Source organism: Lynx rufus, unplaced genomic scaffold (genome assembly GCF_022079265.1).
Source record: "Lynx rufus isolate CCGP_SWC_20201006 ecotype Redwood Valley unplaced genomic scaffold, mLynRuf1.p SCAF_10, whole genome shotgun sequence".
Classification (NCBI taxonomy): domain Eukaryota; kingdom Metazoa; phylum Chordata; class Mammalia; order Carnivora; family Felidae; genus Lynx; species Lynx rufus.
The window spans coordinates 1,949,897-1,962,309 of NW_025814824.1; the positions used below are offsets into that span (position 1 = coordinate 1,949,897).

At 60.1% G+C, this 12,413-nt stretch overlaps 1 protein-coding gene across 1 annotated transcript; it reads right to left on the reverse strand.

Moving 5' to 3' along the window:
• Positions 1-815: 815 nt before the first annotated feature.
• Positions 816-7,845, reverse strand: LOC124524804 (NUT family member 2G-like). Its single transcript, XM_047097208.1, has 7 exons — positions 7,830-7,845; positions 5,199-5,916; positions 4,586-4,714; positions 4,099-4,238; positions 3,354-3,640; positions 1,928-2,044; positions 816-1,571 (listed from the first exon to the last, which is right to left on the reverse strand). The coding sequence occupies exons 1-7, from the start codon at positions 7,843-7,845 to the stop codon at positions 816-818; spliced, it is 2,163 nt and encodes a 720-aa protein (XP_046953164.1).
• Between the last annotated feature and the right edge of the window lie 4,568 nt (positions 7,846-12,413).

Below are 12,413 nucleotides of genomic sequence, written 5' to 3' on the forward strand. Positions count from 1 at the left end.
CCCACGACTCCATGGCTACTTTGAGGGGTTTCTTCTTAGGGGAGCAGGAGGAGGACTCTGGAGCCGACGCTGTGTGGCAGCCGCCCTGGCGCCCGTGACTGCCCTCATCCCCTGGCCTCCCGGAGCCCACGGTCCTCAGAAAACGGTGAAGCCTGGCTCCCTCCAGGCTCCCTGTGGAGGCCCAGTGAGCTGACCGCCTGGGACAACGCAGCACACACCTCGGCTGGTGGCCCCCGAGTCCCGCCTCATGCTTTCCCCGAGTCCATCCTCACGGGGATGAAGAGGACCCCCCCCCATCCCTCACATTTCAACGGTCCCACTGGGACTCGAAGATGCTCCTCATACCACGAGGCCAGAGCCCCAGAGCCTGTCCCCTGAGGCCAGGCCTTCTGCCCTCCCTCAGGCCCACACAGGGAGCCTTGGAGGAGCCAAGGAGGATGTACCCCCCCCACCCCCCCTCCCCGCCCCAGCTCAGCCCCATGGCTGGACGCTGCAGGGAGGCAGAGGGCAGCTCCCGCAGAAGACAGGGCTGACTGCGGACCGCACTCTGGAAGATGGTTGTGGTGCAGAGGGCGCCCATCCCTGGATGTTCAGGGACGCACATGGTGACCGCAAGCCCCTGGAGGCCCCCCCCAGACCCCTTCCCTCCGGCCAGGCCATCTCCACGCAGCGGCCCAGACGCATTTCCCAGCAAAACCATCTTTATTCCCACGTACACGCAGCGCCCCTGGGGGCTGCTGCCACCCCGCCCGCGGTCGTGCCCTCCCCCTCTCCCCCCAGCCAGGATCAGCGCTGAAGGGTGGGCCCGGGGCTCCCTACGGGCTGCAGTGCTGCTTTCTCCTCCTCCCTGGGACAAAGGAGCCACACCTTCTCTTTGGAGGCAGAGAGGGCCGAAGCAGCCCCACGGCCAGGGCCCGCACCGAGCCCCTGAGGCTGGCCCCTGGGAGGGGCGTCTTCCCGGCAGCGGCCAGACCCGCACGCAGAGCCCGCTTTCTGGACTTGGCAGCTGGGGGAGCGGCTGGGCTGCGGCCTATTCTCTGAGCAGCGGGGGCCTGGGGAGCTCCCCGCGGCCCGCGCCCTCCAGGGCTGGGGAGGCCCGGGGCCGGAGCAGGACTCCGGGAGAGCCCCCAGGGCAGCAGGCTGTGCCGAGAGGCCAGGAGGAAGGCCAGGCTGGGCAGCTCCTCCTCGTCCTCACTGGACCCATCTGCTGGCCCGCCAGGCTCCCTAGCAGGGGGGGCCTCTCTGAACACGGGGGCATCCCTGGGGTCCGGCCGAGGAGGGGTGCGCCCCGGCCCCTGGGGAGGAGAGGAGAGCCCACCAGCCCGGAGGGCAGGCAGCTCCTGTTGTCCTGGAGACGCGGCAATGGATCTGAGTCTGCACGGGTGCGCGTGTGCCCGGCTGTGCCTCCGGAGGTCCTGGCACTCGCTCTCTGCTGGGCAGGCTTCTCGGCTGACCCCTGGCCGGGCCCTGGCCTCACCCTCAGGCCCGGAGCCCAGTGTCGCTGCACAGTGACTCGGGGTTGTGGGCACACCGTCCTCCACCGCCAAGGCCACCAGTCTCTTCTCTACCAGCTGGGAGGAGGGAGGTGACGGTGACTGGCCAGCACGGGAGTGCGAGAGGGGAGGTGGGACGGTGGCACGGGGGGCGGGGGGGGGGGGGTGGCCCGTGAGGCCCTGGCTCTCCTGATATCCCCCTGAGTCCCTCCCTCCCTTCCCAGGCTCCCCATCCTGTAGACGCCAGTCTCTGCTCAGTACCTGCCCTGGAGCTCCTGGAGCTCGCCTCCCCAGTGCCATGCCTCCTAGGCAGGGGAGCGGGGGACCGAGGCACGTGTGCCTTTGTACTGAGTGCCCCCCCTTCCCTGGCTCACCTGGGTCCCCTCCCTCCCCTGGCTCGGCTCCTCTCCTGCGTCTCTCTTTGCCCTGCTCACCTCTGCAAGGGAGAGTCCTTCCTCCCGCTCCAATTTCTCAGCGAGGGCCAAAAGATCCAGCTGTGGTTCTGAAGAAAGCACTTCTGCCAGGAATCGCGGGTGAATGACTGCCTCCACCTGGGACAGAAGGAACAGGCTGTGGCCACCTTGGCAGGGGGCACCTGTGAGCCACGCAGGACCCGCAGGGAAAGTGGTAACGTGAAGCCCCACCCCGCCTCTGCACAAGGCAGGATGTTTGAACCGCCACGGTCACTGGCTGCACGCACACGCAGACAGGCGCACACGCACACACGCACACGCACACGCAGGCACACATGCAGACAACACAATTTCACACACGCATACACAGAGAGACAAAGCCTATACATACATACGTACATACACACGCACATACAAAAGCCACACAAATGCGTATGCGCACACACCCCCAACACATATGTGCCCACAAAGACACACAGAAGCATTCAAATGGTAGACACCAACATATCCTCACAAACATATGCATACACACACACACATGCACGTACACATACACACAGGCCACACACAGACACCCACACAGGCTCACCCACACCTGCACAGGTGCACACACACACAAGTACACACACGTTCATGTACACAAGTACCCACAGAGGCACACTACACATAGGCACAAACACGTGCATGGACACACACACACACACAAGTACACACAGGTGCACCCTACACGCAGGCACACTTACATGCACGTAAGCACGTTCACACAAGTACGCAGACATACAAACCCTTGCATGTATGTTCATGCACCCAAGTGCACACATGCAAACACACACAGGCACACACACATCCACCTAAGCACATTCACTCAAGTACACATGCAAACAAACCCTTGCATGTACGTACATGCACACAAGTACACACACGCACACTACACGAAGGCACACACACGTGCACGTAAGCACATTCACACAAGTACACGCACATGCACACACATACATGTATGCACACGCACACAAGAGCACACACACATGCACCCTACATGCAGGCACACACACACGCACATAAGCACATTCACACAAGTACAAACACTTGCATGTATGTACATGCACTCAAGTACACGCCCATGCACACACATAAACGGACGCATTTGCACACAAGTATACACACATGCATGCACACAAGTACCCACACGCACATGCACATAAGCACATTCACTCAAATACACACACATACAAGCCCTTGCTTGTACGTACACACACACACGTACACACGTGCTCGTAAGCACGTGCACCCAAGTACACACACGTGCACACACACATGCCTGCACACACACAGCTCAGGAACGAGGAACAGAGCTTGATCCCAAAGGCCTAGGCACAGTCCCACTCCGGGTGTCCGAGTGGCACTGCCTGCAATCTTCTAGACGCCAGGCTGTGGGCCAGCCCACCTTGGTGATGAAGCCTTCCTGGGAACACAGCTTGTCAACGTAGCTGAGAAGACCCGGGTCCAGGTAGATGGCGTCCTCGTCCTGCCGTGGCTCCTCTCCGTCCTGTCCCCATTCCCCCGCTAGCGCCCCCGGGGCTGAGCAGGCAGGCCCCAGCAGCCCCTCCATGACGTCCACGTACTCTCTCACAGCCTCAGGGGGGATCTCCTTGGGTGCCTTGGGCTGCGGGGGGGTGTGTGGCTGCGGGCAGGGTGGCTGGGCCCTGGAGCCGGCCTTCCTGGGAGTGCAGGCTGAGGCAGAGCGGGAAGGAGGGAGGAGGTGAGAGGGGCTCCAGCTTGCTTGTGGAGAGGGCAGGGTTTGGGGGACACGGATGTCGGTGGGGGCTGGGTCAGGGCCACCCGAAGCCACAGGCGCCCTGGGACGGGGGAGCTGAGGGGAGGAGCATCTAATAGCGTCTCCTGTGAGCAACAGAGGACCCACCGTTTCTCCGAGGGTCTCCCCCCGCAGCCCGCTTTCCAGGCAGAGTTTTGCCGGGTCCCTTGACAGGGAGGTGGGAGAGTAGTCACCAACTTGGCCAGGTCAATATCTCACGGTGACAAAGGGCAGCTACGACCCCAGGCTCTCTGCGGCTGCTTTGGTTGAAAGACCAAGGCCCACGTGAAGGAGGAGACAGGACGTGGGGACAGCGGCCTTCCCTAGGCCCCCCTGCCTTCGGCCGCCAGCTCCCTTGGGAATGTGGGTGCTGTACCTGGCTGCCGGCCCCCCTCCGGGGCTGGGGACCCCTGTGTTCCAGGCTTGGGTGGGGCTGGAGCAGATGCGCCCTGGGCCACCTTCACCCACTGCAGCTTCTGAATCTGTAGCTCCTCCTCTGCCTCAAACTCCATGAACCTGGGGGTGAGGAGACCCAGGCCACACTGAGGAGGGGCCCGGCCGTGGAGCCCAGCAAAGGCGGAGGCCGCGGGGGACCGGAAGAGGCAGTGCCCGGCAGCGGCAGCCATGGTTTGGCCCCCCAGGAGGCAGCAGGCTGGCCGATCCGGCCCGGCCCGGCCCGGCCACAGAGGGGGTCCCACCTCCCCGGGGTCGCAGGTTCAGCCCCCATCCTGAGACCTTCACATGGAGGCAGGGGTGGGTGTCGATCAGGTTGGGGTCGAAGCCTGGGCAGGTAGGTGAGGAGGACCCTGGGCTCAGCCCGGCCTCACGGGTCCCACAGGCCTGGGGCTGGGGCCCTGACTCACTTTCCTGCCATCTCGTAGTAGATGACCCGGTCAAAGTTGCTTCTGCACTGCCACTCCTGCACGGCCCGCCACACTCCCTCCTCCAGCGTCATGGCGGGCTTCAGGCGGGCCAGGGACCGAAGCACCGGGCTGCAAGCCCTCGGGGTCAGGCGGCGGCTGCGGCCTGGTGGCCCCCACCCTGCCCCACCCCCGCCCTGTGCAGCACGTGTCCCCCGCCCAGCGTGACTCAGTGCTGGCAGGTGACGGGCGGTGTCTGGCCGTGCAAACCAGCCCCCTCCAGGCGACCGCTGTCACTGCCTCACACTGGGCAGCCCCGGGCCCTGGGCTCCAGGCTGACCACCCACCCGCACGTGGATCAGGGAGCTCTTTGCCCCCGGACCCTGCGTTCCATAATGACGATACTGAGCGTGCCGTGCCAGCCAGTGATCCGGTCCCCCGGGCCCCTGCGGGAAGTGCCGTCACCCCGTGTCCGGGGGGGACCCCAGAGGGCCCGCGCCGCACTGCCTTCCCAGAGCGGCACTGGCTCACACCCTCCTCTCCTCACCCTGCGGCCCCCGCCCTGGGCACACCCCAGGGTCCCGGCTGAGGGCGGCGGGGGGCAGAAGGCGCTCACATGAGAAAGCAGGAGAGGGCTTCGGCGTCGGGGCTCTGCGGGAGGTGCCTGCGGGCCAGGACCTTGAAGCACTGCCAGCGCCGGAAGTTCTCGTACACACTCTTGGGGCTACAGGAGTCCGCGGGCGAGGCCTTGGCGGGGCCGCTGGCCAGGCTGCCCTCCCTGGCAGCTGCGGGGGGCTGCGGCCCTGCGGTCCCCGGGGGCACCATGGGGGCCAGCCGGACAGCCGGGGGCGGAGCCTGAGGTCGAAGGCCTGGGCCGGAGCCTCCCTTGCCGGCCCAGGTGCCCCCGACGGCTGGGGCGGACACGGGGCTCTCCGCTGCCGCCGTTGCCGGGAACAGGGGTGTGGGACACGCAGCACCCCCACAGAGGGCCCCGGGAGGACTCCAGCGAGCGGGGGCCGGGGTGAGGACGACGGTCTGAGTCTGGGGGGCATCTGCGGGCCCCCACTCTGACCTGACCTGGACGATGACGTTACAGGCCCGGGTCCCACCTGGGCCATGGACGGCATCTCCTGCCACCAGCGGTGTCCTGCAGAAAGTGGGCAGCACCACGGGGCTGCCAGGCGTGAATGGCGGGGTCACGTGGGGCGGCGAGTGCTGCCCCCGGGGTGACCAGTGCGAGGCGCCAGCAGCAGGTGGGGGAAACGGCTGTGCCGTCAAAGAAGACACGGAGGCCTCCGGGTCCATGGCCACATGCGGTCCCAGCACTGGAGATGCTGTGGACAGAAGGGAAGGGCCGGATCGAGTCGGAGAATCGCAGCCAGGACGCAGGATCCTGGGCCCCTTTGCTCACTAGGGAGCGGAGTGGGGAATCGCGACACGGGAGGGACACTTACAGGAAAAGGTGCGGTTTGCAAGTGTCCTGGAGTGATTTCCATGCTCTGGCCTCCAGACGACAATTACTGTCCCCGCCCTTCTCAACGAGACAGGCTGCCTGCCTGGAAGAGGCAGCCTTGGCCAGCACTGACTCTGGGAACCTCCCCAGGACCCCAGACACCACCCTCCAACCTCACGGGCTGTCCTCCTGGACGAGGGGCTGGGTGGACATCTGCCCCGTGGGAAATGCCCTCGGCCGGCTCCCAGGCGGCTTGGGTTCTGCTCCCAGGAACGTCCGAGTCACCTGAAGGGCCTTTGTGAAGGGGCAGCGTCTAAACCATTTGGGCCCCTCTCCTGCTCAGACCCCCAATGCCTGACGCTCAGTAAAACTCCCTCCCTTTCTTCCTGTCCTAACATAAGAAAACAAACGCTTGTGATATCTTTCTCCCTAGAAGCGCGGCCTCCGAGCCCCCACGTAACCCCGTCTTAGGAACCCCCACAGCCCACATGCCGCACGGGCCAGGTGCTGCCACCGCTCAGCAGCTCGGGTCCTGGGAGAGTGTGAGGCAGGCGTCATGTTCCCTGGTTCCTGTCACTCGCAGCCCACGGTGGCTACAGAAGACTAGCAAAGGGCAATGCAGACGGGGCAGCGGGGCTGGTGGGGTGGGGGGACTCTGGAGCTGGGTCACGTGGGACTGGTCGTGGGAACGCAGGCTTCTGTGGTCTTCCCCTTCCAGCTCCAACAGTGAAGGTGAAGACACACGAGGAGCCCAGCATGAGCCCAGTGCCAGGAGGAAAAGGGGCTGGATCCCGCGCCTGTTCATGAAGAACCCATGCAGGTCCTCGTTCGGGAGGACAAGGGACACACCTGCACATCTAACTGATCAACAGGTGTCCCACGACATGTCATACAACCATAGAAGATGGTCCTCCCGTCCAGGCTCCCCTCCTACCCCCTGTAAGGAGGACTCAGCTTTCACAGATGCTGCTTGGGACACCCAACCACACTACACTCGGTTCCCCATCCACGGCACAGGGACGAGGAATACAAGCAGACTCTTCATCTCAAAGGTGGCTCCCAGGGCTGAGGGTTGGCCAGGAAACACTGGACAAGATGAAGCAGGTGGAAGGACCGCACGTCCTCAAGAGGAAGAGGGACCCAGAACAGCTGAGGAACCCAAGGCCTACCTTGGTTGAGGCCACCTGATGCCCTGTCCCTGCTGAATCTACGAAAAGGGTCACCTGGGCTGGGGAGAAGTCAGCTCTGGGCTGGAAGGAGTGGAAGTCCTGGGCCGGGGGTGTTAGAGGAACTTCCAGCCCCGCTCCCGGGGAGGACATTGGCCATAAGACCGCCCCACTGAACCACGTCCTGGCTCAGACCATCTCCCCCCACATCCCTATCAGGCACTATGGAGACCCAGAATCTGCAGTCAAGTCCCTTGGAGGGTATGGTGGGGGAGGTCCAGGTGTCTGAGGAATACCACACCCGGCTGTCCTTTCCCTGGGACCCTGCCTGTGCCACCACCACGACACGGTGCCACCTCTCCTACAAACTGTCAAAGTGGTGTGTGACTCCAGAGGCACGCAGTGTGCCTGCCTCCATCCGTTCTCCACACCCAGGGCATTTCCCCTACGAGGTCTCGACCCGCCCTCCTCCCCAGGGTCCTTGCAGGTTTCCCCGGGCTCCCAGCCTCCCAGATGAGCTGTCCTTGGCCCCCGCCCCCATGTGTCCCTGTCCAAGTGTCACATTTGAATCCCACGGATTTGAGGGATGGCAGGGACGCGGACACACCTGCCCAACCCACAGGCTTACCTCCTTCTGAGGCCATCCCCGCAGGCTTGGGCACGGACCACTGTATCCTACAGCCACCACAATGGGAAACGTCGAGTCCAGGTCCCAGACAGCGACCTGCTCCAGCAGATGCTCAAGATCCAATTAAGGAGGGAAAAGTTTGAATGTAAACAGGGACAGAATGTAGGGCTCCTGACATTCTGCAGCGGGGGAGGGGCCGAGGGCCAGGGCCCTGGGTGGGGGTGGGGAGACCTTCCCTGAGGGCTCTGGCAGGTAGGCAAGGACCACAAGTCCCTCTCAAATGACACAGGGGCAACACAATTGCTGTGTGCCTTTTGAGGCAATTTGTACAAGTTGTTCAGATTCCGAGCACCGAGGTGTTACTCGGTGGTCCTTTGCTTCCGTTTTCATCCGTCGGCCGAGTTTGTGTCCCTCAACCCACTCTGCTTCCCACCTGGCTCTTGACTCACTTCAACCGAGGCCGGACTTTCGGAACAAGATCCAGAACATGTATTCTGATGAACACATGGGTCCTGAAGGCCACATGGAACTGAGGTTCCAAATTAGCACGGTCTCAGCAGATCCTGCGTGCTTGCTTGCACACGGGTCCTTCTGTCCTCGCCGCCCTCCGCTGCTGGAAGCTGCTCAGACTCAAGCAGGACGAGCCTTCCTAATGCTCCCCTCTGCTGGAAAGCCCCAGCCTATCAGACAAAGGTCGTGCAGCCTACACACGCAGGACCAGAAATCACTACTTTTTGTTTCCCAGCATCCTGTGCTGTCATTCAACATTGACTGCTAACATTTTTCCTTCTTTTGGTGGAATACCTCAAAGAATCAACAGCTTTGTGTGGTTCAATGTCAAAGGACATAAAGGAATATGCAGTGATGACTCTTCCTCCACCTCTTACTCCTGGGCACCAAGCCCCTTTCTCGCAGGAAACCAGTGTTATCTGTGACGTTCAAATCTTCAGAGAGACGGATTATGCAACTAAAAGTACATGTGAGCTATTTTCATTTTCAAAACATGCTTGTATTTTTTCCTCTGGCTAAAAGTTGACACATATTCCAAAATAGGTGTGACTGTGCCCAGTGATTGACTTTATGCTGATACTGTGGCTCCTGTCCCTATTTCTGGAGACTGGATTCTGGGAACATGGAGTTCTACAGTCCTTTACATTTCAAGGACCCTGTAGAAAGGGTGGCTGGATTTAGCATATGAAATAATGGATGCTCAGTTGAGTTAGAATTTCAGATAATAGGGATCAGCTTTTAGAATAATTGTGTCCCATGCAATATTTTGGATATAACTTTTACTGGAAATTTGTTCCCAGTTGATTTGAATTTTGCATTTAGCTGGGGTTCTGTACTTTATATGGCATCTCCACCCAAACAGTGTAATATATTCAGCCAATATTAGTCACCCTGTGAGAAAGAGAACTTGGATTAGGAGACTCAAGGGTGCTACTTTGAAAAAAAAAAGAGTGCTATCTTGGCTCACCCACAAAATCATTTGCCTGCGCACGCACGTGCACACAAACACACACACACACACACACACACACACACCCACACGGTGTCTATAGGCTCTTTGGGTGATATGGAATTTGGAGGCGCCAAATATACAGAATTGAGTATCTGGAATTAATGGGACTAAGGACAGAAGTTAGGGATTGGAAACCTTCCCCTCCTTAACATCCTACAGTCCTGGTTTTCCTAGGTGTTAAAATCAATCCCCATGAAATGGATGTGCGCCTGCCATCTATCTACTGACGTCCAACCCCCATTCACACAACCAGCTTCCTCTAAGTTCTCATTGGCCAATGCTAGCCTGGAAGCCCTGCTCATGGGGTTGTGTATTTCCTGTCTGCACGAGAGACCCTTGTTCTTTGGAATCCATGCTCATCAGTGCATGTGGCCCCGTCTGCACGAGAATCACGGGAGCACCTCTTTAAAGTCTTGCTTGATTCTTCTTTTCATATTGCACATCAACATCAGTTTACTGGGAAGGTTCAAAATGATATGAAAGAGCATTGGGGTTTTGTGTTGTCAGAAGAGAGGACTGTTAGGAAATTGGCCAAGGGTGACGAGGGTTAAGAACCTCAGTGGTTGCCACCAATCTCTTGGGAGACCTGCTTCACCCCTGCTATCATAGCAGTACAGCTCCTAGGAGGGCAGGGTGTTGGGGAAGGAAAGGGAGGTTTAGAAGGATGGCTCCACACTGACCATACACTGAAAAAGACTCCTGGTTAAGGCACTGAAACAATTCCTTGCCCCCTTGAGGAAAAGTTGACTCCAAAGGCCACCACTGTGTGGAAACTGAACAGTGGACACCCTGATGCGGAAAGGCACTGGACCTAGAGTTCAGGACCTGCAGTTCCTCCCCTCCCCCTGCTCCGTACTATAGTCATGTGAGAGAGTCATTTCCCAATTCCTCTCCAATCTCCACACGGTTTCTAAGTTTTCTCCCAACTCCCACCCTGACAGGGCCCAGGGATTATTTATATTAGCACTTCTGGAGTGTAGGGCCAGCCACCCAAAGCAGGTGAGCTCCACGGTGCAGCCCTTCAGGACATTCCCCAGGCCTCTCCCACTCTGCAGTGTGGAAGGGACTCTCCACAGGCCCCCATCTTTGTGTTCTCTCTGGCAGCTGCTCTGAGCACGCTTCCTGGACGTGAGCTGGGGAGATGAGCTGAGAGCCACTCAAGCAAATCATAGTGAACTTTATTGCAAACATCCCTGCTGGGCATTGAAAAATGAACAACTTGGAGACATTTCTCAAGACCCGAGCTTTTACCCGGGGAAGGCTGAAAAGGGTTTCAAGCAACAGCTTTGTTTTAGAGAGTTTCGAGGCAAAATGTACTCAGGCACTCGTGACAGCAGGCTCTTTCTTGTTTGCTCCCTTCGTCCGGTCAGTCAACCAATTATTGCTAAGATTCTCACTCATGGCTCAGAGGTAGGACTTGAGTGACCCTTCTCAGGGCCACTGATAAAAGATGACACTGCAGAAAACTTCTCTGGTCCCAATTCTGCAATCATTTTCGAACACTTCGAAATCTGGAGTCCAGAGTCTAGATGGCATCAAATTAGCCCAAATGTAACTTGGGAAGACTGGTCCTAGGAGGGAGTAAGAGCATTCCTTCAGACCCTGATCTCTGGCTGTTCCTGCATTAACTTCTGAGACAAACCCATCTCTGGACACGGATCACAGGCCTCAGAAGAGGGATGGCCTTCCACACAAGCAAGGACATTAGCAGACTGGGGGATACCATGCTTGTGTCTCTTGGAGTCTGCAGCCCGTGGACTTGGAGGTGTGCGGTGCGAGGTTTCATCGTTCTGCTGTGGCTGAGAAATAGCACGAAGGTGGCAACTGGCCACGAAGAGGTTGTGGAGGTTGAAGCTTCTCCCAAGAATACTATAAAATCTGGTCAAGGGGCGCCTGGGTGGCGCAGTCGGTTAAGCGTCCGACTTCAGCCAGGTCACGATCTCGCGTTCCGGGAGTTCGAGCCCCGCGTCGGGCTCTGTGTATGATGGCTCAGAGCCTGGAGCCTGTTTCCGATTCTGTGTCTCCCTCTCTCTCTGCCCCTCCACCGTTCATGCTCTGTCTCTCTCTGTTCCATAAATAAATAAACGTTGAAAAAAAATTTTTTTTAATCTGGTCAAGAAGTTGAGTCTTTTTCAAAAAATCAGTTGAAATTCTTCGCTGTTTTGAAGAGGAGGGAGGGGAGGGCAAATCGTTCCCAGCCCACCTGTGTGACTGCATCTGTGGAGCAGGATCAAAGGCAGAGCACAAGCCTCTAAGGAGACGGCCGTGCGTCACACGTACTGAGCAGCCCGTGTATCAGCAGCTACACTAAGGAACCTAACCTGGCACAGGCAGTGCGTTCGGGAAACTCTGGGAGAGGAGGCGGGGAGGGAGGGGGCCCTTGGAGTGTTCCCCAGGCCTGCATTCTCCGCCTGATCTGTTCCTTCATGGAAGCTTCGGGCTCGGGCGTCCAAGGGGCACAGCACTTGTGGAAAGGCGGGGACGAGCAGGGGGACGAGCAGAGGGACGGGCGGTCCCGGCCGAGGGCGGCCGTGGCCCCACCGGAGGCCGTGGGGCTGCAGGTGCACCTGGTCCCTAACTCGGTGGGAAGGCCGCGTCAGAGGGCGCGGAGCGCACGTGTGCGGTGTTACAGTCGCCAGTGCGGGCTTCACAGGCGCCGGCTCCAAGGCTGGACGGCCATAAAGAGTCCGTCCCGTCCGAGCTAGAGCCGCCCGAGTGGCTTCCCAGCGCGAGAGGGTCCCCTGGTGTCCTACCCCGCAGGGACCTCCAGGCGCGGCCCTGCGCGTCCTTTGCCCGCCCGCGCACCCCAGGGGGCGGGGCTGCAGCGCTCCTGGACCCGCCCCCCAGGGCCCGCCGCGTCCGTTGAGGCGATGCGCCGGGGGGCGCGCGCGCGTACGTTGAGGCGGTGTGCCGGGGAGCGCGCGCGCGTACGTGGGGGCGGGGCTCAACGGCCCTCCCGGCTGGAGGCGGTGCCCTGCCTGGCGGCCTCGTGCCACCGTGACGTCAAGTCGAGGCCAGGGTCGCGCGCCGTTAGTCGCTCAGGCGTAGCCGCGGTCGCCGTG